Genomic DNA, 18866 nt, shown 5'->3' on the forward strand with positions numbered 1-18866 from the left:
TCCTCACGCGATGAAATTTTTTTCAGCTGACCTTTTGATTCCCACACTGTCTCTCTCTCTCTCTCTGTCTCTCTCTCTCTCTTTTAACATGTGAGCCCTGCATTTTTTTTTTCCCTCTATGACATAAGATAATACTTCTCCTGAGAAGAATAAAATTCTTAAATCCAACGAAATCTGTGAACGCTGTAACTATACATATAAAATAGTTTATTTTAGAAACTCAGCATATACCTCCAATTCTCTAGAATATTTTGCACATTCCCAACCTTTACCTAATATTTAACGTTATGAAATTCAACAATTTACGCACAATAATGTAGCAAAAAGAAGATTTCAGTTGTCTCAGTTAGTGAAGTCCTTCGTAATTGATTATAAAAATTTGAGGTCAAGTTCATGGTTGGTTTAATTTAAATACAAAAAAGTAATTACTTTGTTTTTCAAAAACTTCTTTAGGAAGTTATGTAAAAAAGTATTAACTTTAAAATAAGTTAATCTAAACACATACCAAATCTAGCTTTTATTCATCCTCCGTTTTTGTGTGTTTAACTTAAAAAAATTTACCCCTTGAAACTTAAAAGGTTTTACGTATCAAACTATATATCCAAGATAAACTAAAAAATTAATGTAGCAATAACGATAATATACTATTGGTAATTATCATGGCTGGTCATGATAATTATGCAGAAAAAACACTTATATCTTAATGGCTGGTCATGCCCCAGATGAAATGATTCAAAAAATAGTATGCATACTTGAGCCCCCGGTGTTTCTACTTGGCCTTATCGAGGAGCATAATATCATTCAGTCTTTTGGGGACTCGTAATAGAGTGGGGCATGCACTTCAAGCACAAAACATATCCTGTTACTGTGTTAGTGTTCGTACTTTCTCTTATCAATCTTATGATGATGAGATGAGTCCTTATTATAAATTGGAAATCCTTGCAAAAAGTTAGGTACAATTCATATATGGGCTTTGCATTGATCCTGCAACAAAAAAAAATAATTTTTTTTTACAGATATATCATTTTGTAAAGCCCTCATCTTTTGATTAAAAAAAAAAAATTAAGACACAGAAAACATATTTTTATAACATTACAAACTCATTTTTCTTACGACATAACTTTTATAAAATCCTTCGTATATAAAGCATAATAGTGAAATTTTGTATATAAATATCCGTCCTTTTGTATATTGCATGAATGCCTTTCCAGCCATCATGCAATATCACAATATCCCACCGCTATGTTCCCTTACCATCATTATTTTGTTTCCTACGTGAAATTATTATATTCCACTTTCCCTTCTTTTAATTTCCATCACCTTCATCGTCATCTCTTCCTACGAAGCAAGAGAAAACCAAAAACCGATCGATGAATACTAAATAATGACTTCCTTTGAAATCATAAAAAGTAATTTAATGCTCACAAGGGGAAAGTGGCATGCGGATATATGTTATCAATTAGTACTTACTCCATCTATTTGATCGTAAAAAGGATTTGGATTGGTTTAAGGGAAAAGTGGCCGGCAGCGAAAGAACAGAATTAGGTTAGAGCAGTGCCATTGCTGTGTCAGATGCATATTATATTAATTTTTGGGTGGTAAGGAACACTGGACAACTTGCATGAATGGAATTCTAACATCGGCTTTAAATATATATATGATAACTTAGAGTGATTGAGATGGATAGTAGGAATTTAGTATTGCATCATAGCCATGAGATTTTGAGCACGAACAAATAATTTATTCGGTGTGCATTTTACTATATGAAAATATTTTAGAACTTGTTTTGTTTTTTGCCTGAGATGATTTGTGGTATATATTTGTTGAAATGATAGAGACATTCTTTTTCTTATGGCAAGATAGCCAAATAAGCCACCCTATACATATTCCCTTGATTAGCCCCTTAAGCCTAGACTTATTTGTTCTTTGATTGAATAGCTCCACATCACATCCTCACCCGATTAGATTAGATTTTAGATTTAAAGTGAGGATTTGAGCATAATTGTAATAATTGAATTGTTGATGTATGGGAAGTAAAGGTAGAAAGGGAAAAAGTCAAGAACATATAATATGGTTAAAAGAAAAAAAAAGTATATACATAGAAAAACAAAAGAAAGTAAAAATTTGAAAAATGAAAAAGAATTTTTCTTATTGGAAAAGTACTATGTTTCGTGAATAAAAATGTGTGAAAAAGTGCAAAGGAGAAAGAGTTGTAAAAGAAAAATAAAATGTATTATGCTTACTCTTCTTTGAATCTGACTTCTAGTCTTAGAGCCACTTTTTTCCGTTTATTTTCTTTGCTTTTAGCCAGGCCACATTACAACCTTAATAAAAGTCCTCTTGATCTACTATTATCTACGATGCACGGACACGGACACGGGACACGACACGACACGCCGACACGTTAATTCTAAAAAATGTCATATTTTGACACGTTGTGACACGTTTTGATATTAAATAAAAATTTTAATATATATAATATAATTTACATTTAATACATATAAGAGTCCATAATAAGTCATATAACCAATCAAATATTTAAATTTTATAACATAAATATAAATAAAAATATTTTTTCGTACTTTGTTAATTTTTTCATGTCAAATTTCATGGTAGAATTTTTTTTTAGAATTAACGTGTCAGCGTGTCGTGTCTCGTGTCCGTGTCCGTGCATCATAGCTCGTGATCACTGATTAAGCTGGAACAACTCCTTACCACTTGATTAACTTGGTGGTATGCTTTCTAAATTCTAATCCTGGATTATTAGTTAATAAACATTAATTATCTAGCAGTTGAATTAAGTAAAGTACAATAGTTAAAATGTTTTTGGTTAGAAGAAGAAATAGTGAAAAGAAGAGCGGTACCTGGAGATCAGCGAGAGCCATAGCAACAGATAAGGCCTTGGAAAGTGGAGAACGACCATCGGGAGAAAGGTGAACTTTGCAAGATGGAGATTGAGAGCTTCAGTGACTTGAATAGAAGACGAGACGAGCTCGTCGACAACACGTTCATCCTCTCCGTCAGAGAGTTGAAAGCTCCAACCAGTTCTATCACAATCTTCCCACCCTTAGACACCTCCGCCGCAGCGCACGATAAAATAAAATTAAGCTTAAAAAAAATGTGTCCGAGCGTGTCCGAGCATTGACCGCGTGTCCGAAAAAGTTGACTGCGTGTCCAAAAAACGTGTTGGAACGTGTCGAAGAGTTGACTGCGTGTCCCCAAATGTTGACCGCGTGTCGGACGCGTGTCCGAGCGTGTCGGAACGTGTCCGTGTCGAACACGTGTCCGACATGCAAATTTTCCAAACTTTCGCGTGTCAGTGCTTGCTTGCTATGTATATCATTGAGACTATGGAGAGTGAAAATATAACCAAGCATATGGTAGTATTGATTCAGTGAAGAAACCCTCAGACACTTGAGTGTGAGTGAATTGAAAATCCTAATGAGAAGGTGTTTTGATTTAATTTCCTTATTTTCTTTCTTGAGAACTCTTTTTACAATTTTATGAGTAGTGGGTTGTTAATACTTGCTTGGTTTGGTGTCTCATTATTTTTATACCTTAAGCCTGAATATTTCGTGAAATTGATTGAGTAACCAGTTGAAATTTCATTGAGAACATGAACTCGTTTCCTTTTGTATAGTTTTGTTTTAATTGATTGTTGGGGTCATCAATATTCTAAATCTGTGAATGATTTGATTAACTCATAGTTTATCATATTTTTAAGGACTAAAGTCACTCTTATATCTAGTCAAAAGCATGAAAACTTAGGGTTAATTGGCTAAAAAGCACGGAGTTTGAATTATTGACTTATGTGAATGATTTTTGTTTGTTTTGTATGACAATTGAGTTGAATTGGAGTATTGGAGCAATGGTTAAGCTTGAAAGATTTAAAGCAATAAATGAGGAGCAATCATTAAGTGAAAATCTTCTTGAAGCTATCTTTCGGTAAATTTTTAGTATAAACAATGATAGATTTGGATCTTGTCTTCTTCAAGTAGTTGTAGATATTTCTCTTATCTTTCCAACGAGACAAAGATCACATCAATCAGACGAGTATATACCAATCAACGAAACAAAGATTCATCGTGTCATCACACTAATGGAGTTTGGGGAAGCTTTTTCTTCCATGCTTTCTTGATTCTACTATGTTAGGCTAGTTTTCCATTGTAGTTGGGGCTAGATTGAATCCAATCAATTCTTTTTTTTGAATATTACAGGAATCGAACTTGCAACCTAATACACACTACACACATCCAATCAATTCTTTATGTCCTGAATAATCTTTAATGTTAATTTTTTTTTATATTGAATGAATTTATTTTTTCTTCATGCCTTCTATGAGTCTGATCTTGTAGATTGATCTAGGGTAAGTGTATGACAATAAGGATGTTGGTACATGAACCGTGCGTGGGAAATTTGTTGTAATTCTTATGATTCTAGGGATAGACATATGAATAATGCAATTTTTATGATTTTTGTATTTAATTTTTATTTTCTTTGAATAACAATCGGGGAACTAGGATTCTTTAAAGAGAGTAAAGAATTGAGTCTTAATTAATTTAGGAAAATCATTGGAGATATGAAAAAGACGTTTAATTAAGGGTTTTAATTCATAACATAAAGGGAAGATTAGGGGAAATCGAAACCCTAACGACGTTTCTTGATTGTCAAGTAAATCGTATTTTGCATTATTATTTTATTAGTTAGTTTAGTTTTCATAAAATTCTCTTAATAAATTGTCCAACTTATGTGTATTCTATGGGGGTGGTGGCAAGACTCAGTACCACTGGCCCCCACGGTACTAAATGACCCCGTTGATAAAATTTGAGAATTGAATACCAAATAGAAAAATAAAGGGGCTAAAAACCCTCATTTGGTCAAACAACCCAGAAATTACCCTAGGGGGCGTTTGGTTGAGGAATTTTTTTTTGAATACTAGGGAAATGTAATTGATAGGAAAATGGTTGGAAAGTGAGTTTGGTAGGAAAATGTAAAAAAAGTTGTTTGGTTGGAAAAAAATTTATTGGGCAAATTAGGTAAGATTTATAAAGTCTATGTTTGGTTTGAGGTAAAATATAGATGGGAAATAAGTGACAATTACCAAAATATCCCTGTTTTTAAAATTTTTGGGAAAATAAAAAACTACATGTATAGAGTTGGATTTGGCAGCAATATAATCAGCGCAGAGAACGAGATTTATACGCGAATATGATAATTTTGTATCAAAATAAGATACATCTTGAAATACAATCACGGAAACTGTTTCGAATCTTTCTATCTTTCATAACGTTCTACCTCGTATACATACCAGAATGTTGAAGTGTTCTGCAGTACTCCAATATCGTTGGGGAGTTTTTAACTTGTTCCCATATCTTGCCTGAATTCTTCAACCATTCACGCTTAGAGACGGGTCTCGTGAAAGATGGTGATTTCATGGATAAAATCTGACAGAAAGGAAAACATATCACAACATATCCTAAATTTTCTTGATTATTAGAATTAAATGGTCTACAAGAAAGGAGGCAATATAACAATAGCAAATTGAAAGACTTGATAAATCCCATAATGTTTTTGGGGCATTCATTTTATGTTCGTGTGCATGTGACTTAGGGGTGTCAATATGGGTTGACACGACACGAATTTGACACGACACGAATACATCAACACGAACACGACACGAATTTTCATTCGTGTCAAAATCTTCAACACTGACACGACACGAATTTTTTGCGGGTTGACACGACACGAATAACACGCAAAATAGGGGACAAAACGGTAATTGACAAAAAAAATTTAAAAAATAGATCGAAAATAAATAAAAAATTAAAAAATAATAATAAAATAATAATAATTAAAAATAATACGGGTCGACACGAACACGAATTCATAAACACGAACACGACACGAATTTTTTGCGTGTCATTTTTTCCAACACGAACACGACACGAATTTTTTTACGGGTCAACCCGAACACGAATTTTCGTGTCGTGTCGCGGGTCAACCCGCGTGTCAAAACCCATATTGACACCCCTAATGTGACTGGAGAGAGAGAGAGAGAGAGAGAGAGAGAGAGACCTAATCCTATAATTTCCATAGTGCAGAAATGTAACTCTCATGCTGAGCTCTTGGATTTTCATCTTTTTTCTTAAATGGGATCCAACACAAATTTAGCATATCAAAATCCATATGAATACCATGAACCATAGAAGAGGCAACATGCTCCTCAGGCTTGTTTCCAGCATGTTCTCTCACAAAAGAGTATGGTTTGAAATACTGTATGAGTGCATTCGTCAACTGCACAAAATTTTTAGGAGTAAAGTCTTGATCGTGCAGCCTATAGAAGTCAAAAGAAAATACAGATGAGGACTTTACTATGCAGCAACCTATTTCAATAAGGGCAAAATCTGGATATTGTCGAACGGGGATAACTGCTAATATGATTACAAATTTTTTAAATCGATTATATGAAAGTCATCCTTATCAGTCATGGAAACACCAAAGTTAAACAATATAATACATAACAAAAGTCCTTACTAGAGCTTCTTGCTCGAGCAAAGCATATATAATTTTGGGGTCACTTCACTAATCCGATTTTATACATTAAAAAAATATAAATATATATCCTATATGAAAATTTCAAAAAAAATAAAATCACCAATAATCAAAAGTTCGAAATATACTTAACATAATTCAACTAATTACTTCATCAAGTCAATATTACTCAAGCAAATCAAAGTATCGAACTATCAAAATATAAAACACATATTCCAATTAGGGGTGTTCATCAACCAATCCAAACAGATTCAAATCGCGGTGACAGAACCGAAAAACTGATAACCGAATAAATCGAAAACAAAAAAAAAACCGCAAATTTTAATTGGATTGGATTGGTTTTTGGATGGGTTGATGAAACCGATCCAATCCAAACCGATCCAATATATTAATTCTCCTCTACCTACTTGGGTCTTTCCTCAATCATAACCCAAAAATTTCTAAACCCAAGACCCATTAACCCATCAACTAAACCCAAGAAAAAACCTAGTCACATCTCATCAACAAAATTTCATCTGTGTAGAGTTTATGTCTCATTGAAAAAAAACTATATTATCGTTTACTAATGCTTTTGTTTTTTTTTTAAAATTTTTACAAAACCAATAAATACAAAAGATTTTATTTGCACAATAATTATGAAACTAATTTTAGAATTTTCAAAAAATCGAAAACCAATCCAATCCAAACCGAAAAAATTGGATTGGATTGGATTTGAAAAAAAAATCCAAACCAAATGGATGATTACATGATCAAACCGAAGGGATTAGATAGGATGATTTTTGTTTCCAAAACCGATCCAATCCAGACCGCGAACACCCCTAATTCCAATGGAGTTAATGATAAGTTATATCATCAAACTCAAGCACTCCTTGTCCTTCTCTGGCACCTACAACAACGTGGTAAAGAAGATCACTTACCCAAGAGAGAACATCAGAGGAAAGGCGTCGACGTGACAAATTAATGGTGGGGAGAGAAGAACCAGCACGCAGAGGAGAGGGAGAGATAATAATGAAGATGTTTGGATGAACTACCACCACGACGGAGGAGATCACGGGATTAGGGAGAGAAGATCAAAAGAGAAGAAGAAGAATGATTCAGATTTCAGATCTAGGCAGCAACGAGTTTTTGTACTTTTTTTTTACACACCAAACGACGTATTTTCGTATGTATTTTTTTCTTCTAAATATAGTGACCCTTCTTGTAACATCCCCGTCTCGAGCCGGTTCAGTTAACACACATATGATACTAAACAGAATTAGTGGAAGACTTAACTTTTGAAAATATGAGCTTACTTTTTTCTTTTTCCTTTTATCCTTTTCACGTGATATAATATTGCATACTTCTTATAGTTTACATTTCATTTAACGGAGAAAAAAATCGGACAGAGTAATGGCTGAAAACTGGACAAATGGGGATTTACGAATCCCACTCTCAAGGTATCCTGATAAACAATTTATATAATCTATGATTTCAGAAATACCAGATATCCATTAAAGGATCACATACCTATCCATGGACGCATGCATAACTGTGCTCAGCGCCACTAAATCTAACAGCAAGCATAACCAACAGATACACATATCTGAATACTACATCATCATATGAACATGCCTGAATATACAATTGTACATGCATCAAAGCAGAAAACATGTATAAGACATATACAGGCCATATGCAAGTAACAGATCAGACATCATGATCCCAAAATAATGAAATACTGAAGCAACACAATTTCCATCAAAATATCAGTAGCCTACAGCTTCTCAAAATCTGGTCCGTCGCAGCACCTCTAACCACAGGTCATGTCCCTACCCCGTGAGGGCTCACCGGGAATCTGAACACCTGAAATAATGTCCCCAAACGAGGTGAGATAACAACCTCAATAAGCTCCATATTTATAGAGAATTCTCCATACTTTGAGCCCACTCCTGCATGAAATTCAAATACAGAGTATACAAGGCATCATATAAATAAATATGATAACCGAGCAAAACATATATACGTATCTTATCAAAGGCAGACGCAGTCTTTCCCAAGGGAGGACCCCAGGCGGAAAATAACGCACGTGTTTCCAAGGAAAGACTATAACACCTCGCATTTCTAAAATATATATTAATATATTAAATAGGGATTAAATGGTAGGATTAGTGAAAATTCTGAAATTAAGGTCAAAATACAAAGGAAGGGTAAAATGGTAATTAGCCAAACACGTAACCCTAGAAAAGTAAAATTGAGTAGAAGGTCTCAAATGATAAAACTAACCTTGGAAATGGATTCAGAATGAAAATTTGAGTGGTTAGGCATGTTTCTGAGTATTTGGTGAATAGTGTTTCTACCGGGTAAAAATACAGCGGTACAGTTGCATCTAAAGCGTGCCGAATGAATTTTGAGCTCTAGGTTTGGATATAAGTTATAAATGGTACATAGGAATAGGAAATATGATTTCTGGTAAAAATTGATGAAAATTAGTGTGTTTGGGGAAGCGTGCCCACGAAGCGCATAACAGCTTAAAGCTGCGATTTCTCCGAACGACCAGAAAAATCCAGATTCATCTGATCAAGGGCAATTAAAGGACAATGGTTAATGTTAAAAATTAGAGTTTCTAAATAGTTTAAGAAATTATGGACGTTTAGCAGAATAGGCGGGAGATTCGAATTAATTTGAAATCGCATGAAGTGACGGTGGGGCCCACCTCACTTAAGTGGACTTGCCACCTTGCACAACATCACAAATCAGATTTTTCTCTCTCCTCCTCCCTCCCACAAAACCATGCCTCACCTCCATGGAAGGCCAAGAAAGGTTCCAAATCTTCCTTCCCTTCTAACTCCCTCCATACTCACTCAAATCCAACAAAGTTTGTCACCAAAGTTGTTGGAAATCATCATCCAAACACAACCATGGTATTATTAAGCCTTGAAACTTGCAAGATTGGGAGAAAAGAGGAAAAATCAGCTGCAACCTTGGAGGAAATTTTGAGGTTTTTGGAGTTGTGTGTTCAAGCCATTGCTTGGGGATCACTTGGAGGAGTCCTAGGCCAAGCTTGTGAGTAGGTTTTGATGCTTTTGAATGATTGATTCATGAATTTAATTTTTGAAAACCTAGAGCATGAGTTGTGTGATTGATGTAGTTAGAGAGCTCAAATTGAAATTGTGTATTAGACTATTGTGGCTTAGAATGATGTTTTAGAGTGATTGATGTCATAAAAATTATTGAGAAAATTGGACTTAGTAAATTTTGAGTGGTAGTTTCATGACTTTGTGAAATGGATTGGTTGTAGGATTGTGTAATTGAGTTGTTGAGTGTTTGTATAAGTTAATAGTAGGATTGTATGATGTGTGGAAATGATAAATTGGATTGAATACCCTTTGGTTAGGGGACTTGTAGAATTCGGCCATATTGAGGAAAATTGGAGTTTGATGTTGTAAAATTATGCAATTGATGTGTTATGATGTTAAAGGGTGTTTGGAGGTGTTGTGTGATGAGTTGATGTATTGGAAATTAAGGGAAAAATACTTGGAGTGTGTGAGAGTGTACATTGAACCTAGAAGGAAAAAAATGGAAAAAAATAATGTTGTGATGGTGTAGAATGGAAAGTTTGACCTAAAATGGTGTGGTGGTAGCCTTTGAATGCTAAAGAAAAATTAAAAGAAAATAAAGAAAAATATTTTGTAAAATATGCCTTTGGTGGCCGAACCTAGCACGTGTGGGGAATGAGGGATTTTGGTGCTGGGGAATCCTGTTGATTTCACCATGTATTGATGATCCTTGCGTGATCATTGTATGTTGCCTCCCTCGGAATTGAACTCGGAGCCGTGAGCTTGGTGGGTTGCCTTTGGTCCCGGACCAAAAGGATTGTGGTAAGTTGTCTTGAACCTATGCATGTATAATTGACGAACTTGCATATATCTTGGTTGGTTGATATTGAAATAGAAATGGCCTTTGTGTAGGCATTTCTGGTGAACCAAGCTTGGTGATACTGTGATTGGGAGCTATCAAGCGAAGGATATTATCCAGGTAATCCCTTGGTACTGGGGTTTGATCCCCGTGTGCGCTCCACTATGCCGTTGAGGGTAGTGGTTAGAGGTGTATGTGGATAATGTAGTATAATATGTTCATGCATTGATGTATGTTAGTGGTGCATAGGATGTACTGAGTCTCTGGCCAGTAGACAGTTTGCCTTCGGGCGTTACGGACTTCCAATGGATAGGTCTCCATGAGGGAGTTCCAGTTGACCTGGGTCGTGGTGCGTCATCCGCAGAGGAGCACACTAGGATGTCTCGGGTGTATATAGATGGAGGGTGCCTTGGTCGATGTTCTGAGAACACTTCCTTGGATAGGAACCAGTAGGCTATATGCCGAGGCCAATAGGCCGGACGTTACGTGGCTTTGGCATTGACCATTCCAGCTTCGTCGTATTTAATCCTTATGTTTCCCTATTATGTTATTGATATGCATTGAAGTGAGCCATTGGGCGGAGTATCTCCAGAACCTCTGGGTTACTGAGATATATCCGTATATCTCACCTCGCTTTGGGAAGTTTATTTCAGGTAGTGCCAATGGAGTTGGAGCGGCGGACAAGAGGCCCGTAGGATGAACTCATGGAATTATGGTGGATTTTGGTATTTTATGGTCACATGGCCTAAGCTAGACTTAGGACTTGAACATCATAGTGAGTTAGGATTTTTATCTGTCATCTTTGTTCATGTCACATTTTGCCTAAGTTTAATCATTTTTTTATCATGAATTATTTTGGTGGGTCATTATGTATAAATGGAGGATTATTGTAATAATTGTAAAGAAGCTTGTAATTTGTATTATGGAGACTTGATGTAATATGGAAGCATATATATGATGAAAGGGAAATAGGCCTATTCTAGGATGTAAATTATGTTTTATGTTTCAAAGATGCGTGCAAATGGATATTGTGATTGAAATTAGTTTAACTTTGAGAAAGTAAGCATGGATTATGAATATTGATCAAATTGGATATAAATTGTGAAGGGTTGTAAGAGCACCAAGGCATTGCTGTTCCTTGAGTGCCACCCATGTTTATTAGGTACACATTGAGGTTAGATAACACACCTTCTAATGTGGGATTTATGGGAAAAACAAAGGGAACTCTGGAGAAATTTCTAGAAATTGGCAGAATTTGGGTGAACTTTCGGAGAGCATATCTCCCTCCACAAATGTCCAATAGGGACGTTCCATACACTATTTTAAAGCTTGTGATGTCCTCTATCTTTTGTCAAAATTTGAGGTCAATAGGAGTTATAAGAAGCCCTGTAGAAGACATAGAACACAGACTGTTCAGAACGCCATGCACATGGGGCTGTCTCTGCAGTTTTTGGGAAAATTATTACCGTTTCATTTCTTGGTCAAATTAGGTGTATGATATGTAAAATTCAAGCTTGAGGTGTCTAGTTTACTGTATAAAAATTTGAAAGAAATTGGTTGAGTTAAATTTCAAGAATCATTGAGATAGTGTAGGATATTTAGAGCCCTTTTTGAGGTTGGCTGACAGATTTTCTTGTCCAACATCGAACGGTGATAACCGGAGCAAACGAGGACTTTATGACTCGTGTGATAGATTGTTAGAAATATAATTAAGTGTAGAATAACATACTAAAATATGGGAAGCACGTGGATTGCGAATTTTCAGCAGTAATTAAAATACCAAACCATGTTCGGATAGGTAGAAAACCAAAAAGTGAGATTTAAGCTAAGTGGGTTTATGGAAACCCCTTAGTGAATTGAGAGAAGTATTTTATGATATTTAGACATTTTAGATTATTATTCCGCAAAGAGTTATCAGTTACGGTCACAACTTTTATTTATTACGTTTTGTTATTGTTTTAAATGCTCGGGTAATAAAAAAGAAAAGTTTACTCGCATTTTTATAAATGAATTGCTGTGATTGTAACTGCGCTTAATATCATAATCAATGTTCACAATACCAGTGTACAACGGGCTGTTACAAGGACCCCGAGCGGAACCAAATATATATCAGAGGTATACACAGTCAATACCAAGAGAGGACCCCAAGCAGACATCAGTGCATATAGAATCAATGGCCAAAGATCATTACATAAATCACATCAGAACAAAACATGTCATATTTTCATGTAGCTCTATATGAATCCATCTACGTAAAGCATCAAATACAATCATACAATTCAACCATAGTCCACTAACCATGGTGGAATACACAAGTAAGAATAGACTCCTTAAACATAGAGCTTACCTCTTGAAGCTTTACCAATTTACTTACTTGTAGCACAAGTTACTTATCTTGCTCCGAAGGAATCCAGACGTTCATAGTCCCTAGGCACCCCTAGAGAAGGAATTCAAAACAAAACTTAATAAATGATACGATTCCATGTAATTACACATGACATACACTTTACTGTTTACTTTCATTTCTTCACACTTATGCCAATCATATGCCAATCCACAAGTCAAGACCTTAATTTCTTGTACTCACTTTTTAGACCATTTAAAGATGATTACTTGCCCCACAAGCAACCACATGGTTTTATACCTACTTAGGGCCTTAGAATGACCCAACAAAGATTCTAAAATACCTTTTTCAAATTTTAACATTTCCAAGCCCCAAAAACCCTACAAAGGCCGCAGCCAAGACCTAGGGAAAGCTAGGGATTTGCATCAAATCAATTGACACAACTAATAATTCCTAGAACCCTCACTTGGCCCATATGTTACCTATGTGTCCTTATAGCAATTTAAGCACAACTTTTGCCCATTCTTCCTTCACAAGGCCGAGGGCACCCATACAAAGGAATCAAGATGGCTTTCGTCATTTCTTAAGTCATCTCAACTCATAATCATACCAATGAAACACATTAGGATGTCAACACATGATCAAAATAACTTTTACACAATTAACCCCAAGGAGGGTTTTCAAGGGATATTTTTTTTGTAATCTCACTTTCACACTTAAATCTCAACATCCAAACACATACTAACTTTCACCAATCATGCAATTTAATTTTTGCACACCAAACCCTTATATCCCACCATGGCCGAACCTAGGGGAGGAAGGTGCAAGGGAATTTTTCAAAATTCCAACTCATAATCATGCTTATCGCACATTATAACTTCATAAAAACACTAATTCATCAACAATTTCAAATTTCAAACTCAATAATTTCCCACCAAAAAGTGCTCATAAAACTTAAATAATATAAATCCAACCACATGAATGATGATTTCTTACCTCCAATCTACAAAGTACAAGGAACCAAACCCAAGCTTGGCTCTACCAAAAACTACAATTTCCCTCTTAGATGAATAGTGACCCGAAAAGGGAGAAGAATAGAACTCTTCACACAAGCGCTTTCAGCCCAAACAAAATGGTGGAATGGATTCCTTGGGTGATTTATTATAAATTTCGTGTAATGCACTTAAGGATTTGGTTGATTGTGGAGGTAGAAATCAAGAGGAGAATAAAGCTTGAACCTAGCTCCCATGGTGGAAATGGCGCGGCCAGAAGAGAGAGAGAAGAGGGAAGCTAATGTGAAAATTGCTCAACTTAAGTGACTTGAGCTTTTATGTATATGTGGTCTTTGAACGATTTTTTTTTTCACTCAATTTCACTTAAATTGACCCGGCACTAACTTAAAGCCATAGACATATTTTTATTTTTCTGAACTCATTTACATTAATTTTCATTTCCTAAGGAACAATATTAACAATTTACAGTAGGATTTCTGCAACGTTTTTGATGAAATGAACTGTGAATCACTAATTGTGCACTGTTGGCACACGAAACAATAAAACTTCTAAACTTATCACTTTTAGGTCTATCATGACTTGTTTGGCATATATTGGACTTTCTTGTTCTTATTACATCATTTAGTTCTGGACTCTACCAGTTGCTTAAACAGCGGTATAAAATACTTGACAGAAATACTATTCATGAAATTTTCACGGAAAGTGATAGACTATATAATTTTTCGTTCTGAACTCATATTTGGCATCAGAATTGCCAAATTAGGTCTCTAACGTCATTTTGCTCATTTCCTAGCTCTACTGATTGCTACACAATAATACAGAACATCCGGCATAAGGCACTGTTCATGACCTAGTCATGATTACAGTCAAAATACTCAAAATCACGTTCTGAATCTAATTATGACATTTAAATCCTTATATTAAATCTCTTTTTAAGATTTACCAATTGGGGTCATTATACTGTTGACCCCGACCCGGGAATCATGGGTTGAACCAGGGGTTTTTGAGAGTCAAAGGGTCAACGTACATGCAAGGTTTAACTGCAGACCCCAATCCTCAGAGAGAGGGTTAGTGACCCGATGGGGTCATCCTCGTTGTGGGGCAGAGTTTTAAAACACTGGGTCAAACCCAAGAGTAGGAACGATAAAATGATAATGTGTGGATGACTAATATAGTTTTAGATTTTTGGAGAGCTGTTGCTTAGTAATTTTTAATATTTGTTAAAAATTATATATGTTTTACTAATTGAGAAAATTATATTAGGTTTTATTTTTTTTATTAATATCATTGCAATTTTTTTATTGACTCTTATAATTTTGAATGTTTGTTCAAAATTCATATGGCTTTTTAAAATCTTATAAATTCATATTGTCCTTTCAAATCTTATAAATTATATTAAAATCTTTTAAAATTCAATCTTATAAAATCTTGATTGTTTTTTTTTTAAAGTCCCTCCAATTCTATACAGTATTTTAAAATTTATAAGATTTTTATGTGAAAAAAATCTTTTAAAATTCTAATCCAATACATCACCCTAAAATCATTTTAGAAGCTTATGTCTAATCTCTAAAATAGCATAATAGTTGGGCTTTTTCACCCTTTTTTCCCTCATTAATTATTTAATAACCATTTTGCCCCTTATTCAGAACTATCTACCAATTTGTCCCTCTTTAATCGATTAAATTGAATATTTAATCGATTAAATAGTCAAATAAAGATTTAATCAATTAAATCTTCAACTTAATCGATTAAATATTCCTCTTTATCAGAAGAACAACCTTAAGCATGGGAGATTTAGTCGATTAAATAGGGAGATTTAATCGACTAAATCTTCAAGTCAACGATTTTTGCCTATTTTGACCATTTAATCGATTAAATTTTTGGTTTAATCGATTAAAGAGGGGCAGATTGGTAGATAGTTCTGAATAAGGGGCAAAATGGTTATTAAATAATTAATGAGAGACAAAAGAGTGAAAAAGCCATAATAGTTGGCTTCCTTAACAATATGATACATGTCAACATCCTAATTAAAAAAAAAGAAAAAGCTTTCAAGCAATCTTATTTTTATGAAAAATGCTAACGAAAATCTTTAAGAAACTTGTTAATAATTTAAATATAAAAAATACTAATTAAAAAAAAAGTTTAAAAAAATTTCACCCTATTTTTATTCTTGTGAAATATCTCGCTAAATTTTTTCTTACTGCTATTAAAAAAGTTATTAATAACACAAAACAATATAATGTTTAGATAATTGTTGTTAATGTAAAACTCATTTACCAAGATGATATAAAGATATCGATGAAAGAGAAGCGAGCGCCATGGTAGAGAAGATTTGGAATTTTGCGTTGGTTTTGAGTTGGGACATTCAGAAGAACTCACAAGTCACAAGACAATGGGTTCGTAGCCCATTCCACAAAGGACCAAAACAAGTCATTTGTTTGGTTTGGTCTTCTTTGCCACACTGTTGTTCTGACATGTCATATTCAATTTTGAATTCACCGGTTTCCCTCTGAAATAAAAAGGTGTTTTTTTTTTTTTAGCAGGAGTGACCCCATCAAGTGTTTGTGAAAATGCCAAACAGAAAAAACTCCTTCGTCCATAACCCCAACAACCAATCCACAACCCCAAGAAGGTCACCGAGGTTACTCCTCCTCCAAAACAACCACAACAGTCCCCCAGCGCCCAACCCCGAATCCGCAAAATCCAACGATTCCACTAAGAAATCATTGGTCGAATCCAGAAACTGCACTGTTGGGTTGAGAAGATCTCCCAGGTTGAACAATGGGGTCGTTGGGTTTTCCTCTCTTAGACGATCTCCCAGGTTGTCCAATCACAAACCCCACGGGAATGAGCAAATGGATAAGAAATCAAGTAAATCTGATGAATTTTCCTGTGATTCGGCGAAATCGAGGAAAGTGAAGGGTAGTGAAGCAAAAACGAAAGAAAATTCCATGGTTACTGATGAGGCACTTGCGGTTGAAGGTGGAGGAAAAGGGAAGGCGAGAAATGGAGACAGGATTGAAGTTGGAGTGAAGAGGAAGCGAGGTGGCGAAGAAATTGCCAAAGGGTGGACAAAAGAACAAGAATTGGCTCTGCAAAGAGCATATTTTGCTGCAAAGCCCAGCCCCCATTTCTGGAAGAACGTTTCTAAACTGGTATGGTATTCATTTCCCTGCCTTGGTGTCTTTGATAGAGGCTGTAGTTGAGAGGTTTGACTTGGTTTGGCTTCAACTGGGAACTAAATTTGAGAATGTTGTTGCAATCTTACTGAAATTTGCAAGTTTTATTCTTGACAGTGGCTTGTGCAATCTTGAAAGCTGACAGTTATGTGCTTTGCATTTTTGAAAAGTTTAGTTAATTTCTGGGGTTTAGGATCATACAGAAAGTGAAACAGTTTGCTTTATTGTGAAACACCTCAAGGATGAAAACTTGGTTGATGATTGCCTTTTTTTTGCCTTAATTTTGTTGTCTTTGTTAATGTTAAAAAAAAGTATGATGCTGGAAGTGTCACCCAAGATCTTGCATGTTCTTTGTTAGCTGAGGATAACGGTGGATAAATGATTATGTAATTTGGAAGGACAAACGTATAGCTCAGTGAAATGTTGATAACTGTTTTTGAAATGGAGTTGCTATTGATAAGTTCTCCGTTTCTATATATTTCCTAATGAATAAATGCAAATTCATAATTTATTGGTAGTTAGTTGCAGATGGATGCGGATCATTCTCATCTTTGGGGCTAGCATATAGCCATTTTTTATTCTTGTATGTATTTAATCGCTGCCATACAAAATTTATTGCAGGTGCCCGGAAAGTCCCAACAAGAGTGCTTTGATAGGATTCACCGTGACCATATAACACCGCCTCAATCTCATCCTCGGTCAAGGGCAAAGACAATTAAGTCATCACCCCTTCATAAATTCTCAATATCTGCAAGTAAACTGCTCAAACCAATTGATAAGACTGTTAGAAGATCAAATTTTCTCAAACCGAAGAACTACATTACCCAGAAGTCTATTGAGAAGCTGTTACAACGCCATCTTAAAGTTGATCAAGACCTTGAAGGGGACATTTTTTCTGTTCTTGAACCCAACATTGATTTTTCTTCTAATACCGTTAAGCCTTGTGAAGGACTTTCTACTCCGAAACAGCTAAAGGAAAATCAAGGGATGCTGCAAAGTTGCACTGAAACGTTGTCTTCAAGCCAAAAGAAGCCCCTTTCAAGATTTAGTAGCTCGTACGTTACAAATCTTGTTAGTCCCGCTGTACTAAAGCAAGTTAAAAACAGGGAACTGCATGAGAAATATATCAATCAATTACGCTGTAGGGAAGCTAGGAGAAAAGCAGCCTCTGCACGGACACAAAAGCCAATAAGTGGAAAAATTATTGGAGAAGGAAGCAGCATTCAGACAAAGGATGTAGTTAAAGCTGCAAAAGTTGCCTTGGTTTCTGAAGCTAGAGAAGCTATCAATAAGTTTCAACAGTCACAAGTCAATTTCATGGACGACTCATATAATTCTGATGAGGACAATGATGATTGCTTTGGAGTTGAAGATGAAAGTCAATAGGTTTTTCTCGAGTTAACTGAGTGAAATACAATTGACACATTGCATGTATAGTAGTTTGACTTGAAGTTTTATATGCTTGTAGCCTAGTCAAAATCTAATTTTTCGAAAAACCTAGATTTTGTAACATTTTTTCTGTGGTTAATAAAAACTAGCAATGCACGTTTTTCTTGTTCCATACCTCCATCATATTCTGGCAATGAGAATTTTCTTGATGTGTTTTATAGTAATAATTGTCTTGTATTCGTCTAGGTACTTAGATTGAAATATAGATTGGAAGATCAGAATGAGAAAGACCTGCTTCGATTATCTTTTAATAATAAGCTCTAAGTACACCACTTTACATATAGCAGCTACAATTTCTACATGATATGACGCTTTTATATTTTGTTGGGGACTGTAAATAGCATTGGTGCAACTTCTTTGTTCTGCATTCGGTCGTGGCCTTACATATTTTTAAATGAATTCCACCTTTATGTCCTGCCTCTTTGTTTAAGAAAT

General features: G+C 35.1%; 1 protein-coding gene across 1 annotated transcript; it reads left to right on the forward strand.

The window, feature by feature from the left end:
• Positions 1 to 16159: 16159 nt before the first annotated feature.
• On the forward strand, positions 16160 to 18446 carry LOC133283977 (uncharacterized). The gene is made up of 2 exons (XM_061480913.1): positions 16160 to 16958; positions 17604 to 18446. Exons 1-2 carry the CDS (start codon positions 16374 to 16376, stop codon positions 18366 to 18368), a joined length of 1350 nt encoding a protein of 449 aa, XP_061336897.1. The 5' UTR covers positions 16160 to 16373; the 3' UTR covers positions 18369 to 18446.
• The last annotated feature ends 420 nt before the right edge of the window (positions 18447 to 18866 follow it).

The sequence above is a fragment of the Gastrolobium bilobum genome, unplaced genomic scaffold (genome assembly GCF_033153095.1).
Source record: "Gastrolobium bilobum isolate Gb01-03AN ecotype WA unplaced genomic scaffold, APGP_CSIRO_Gbil_v1 utg1266, whole genome shotgun sequence".
In the NCBI taxonomy this organism is placed as follows: Eukaryota; Viridiplantae; Streptophyta; class Magnoliopsida; order Fabales; family Fabaceae; genus Gastrolobium; species Gastrolobium bilobum.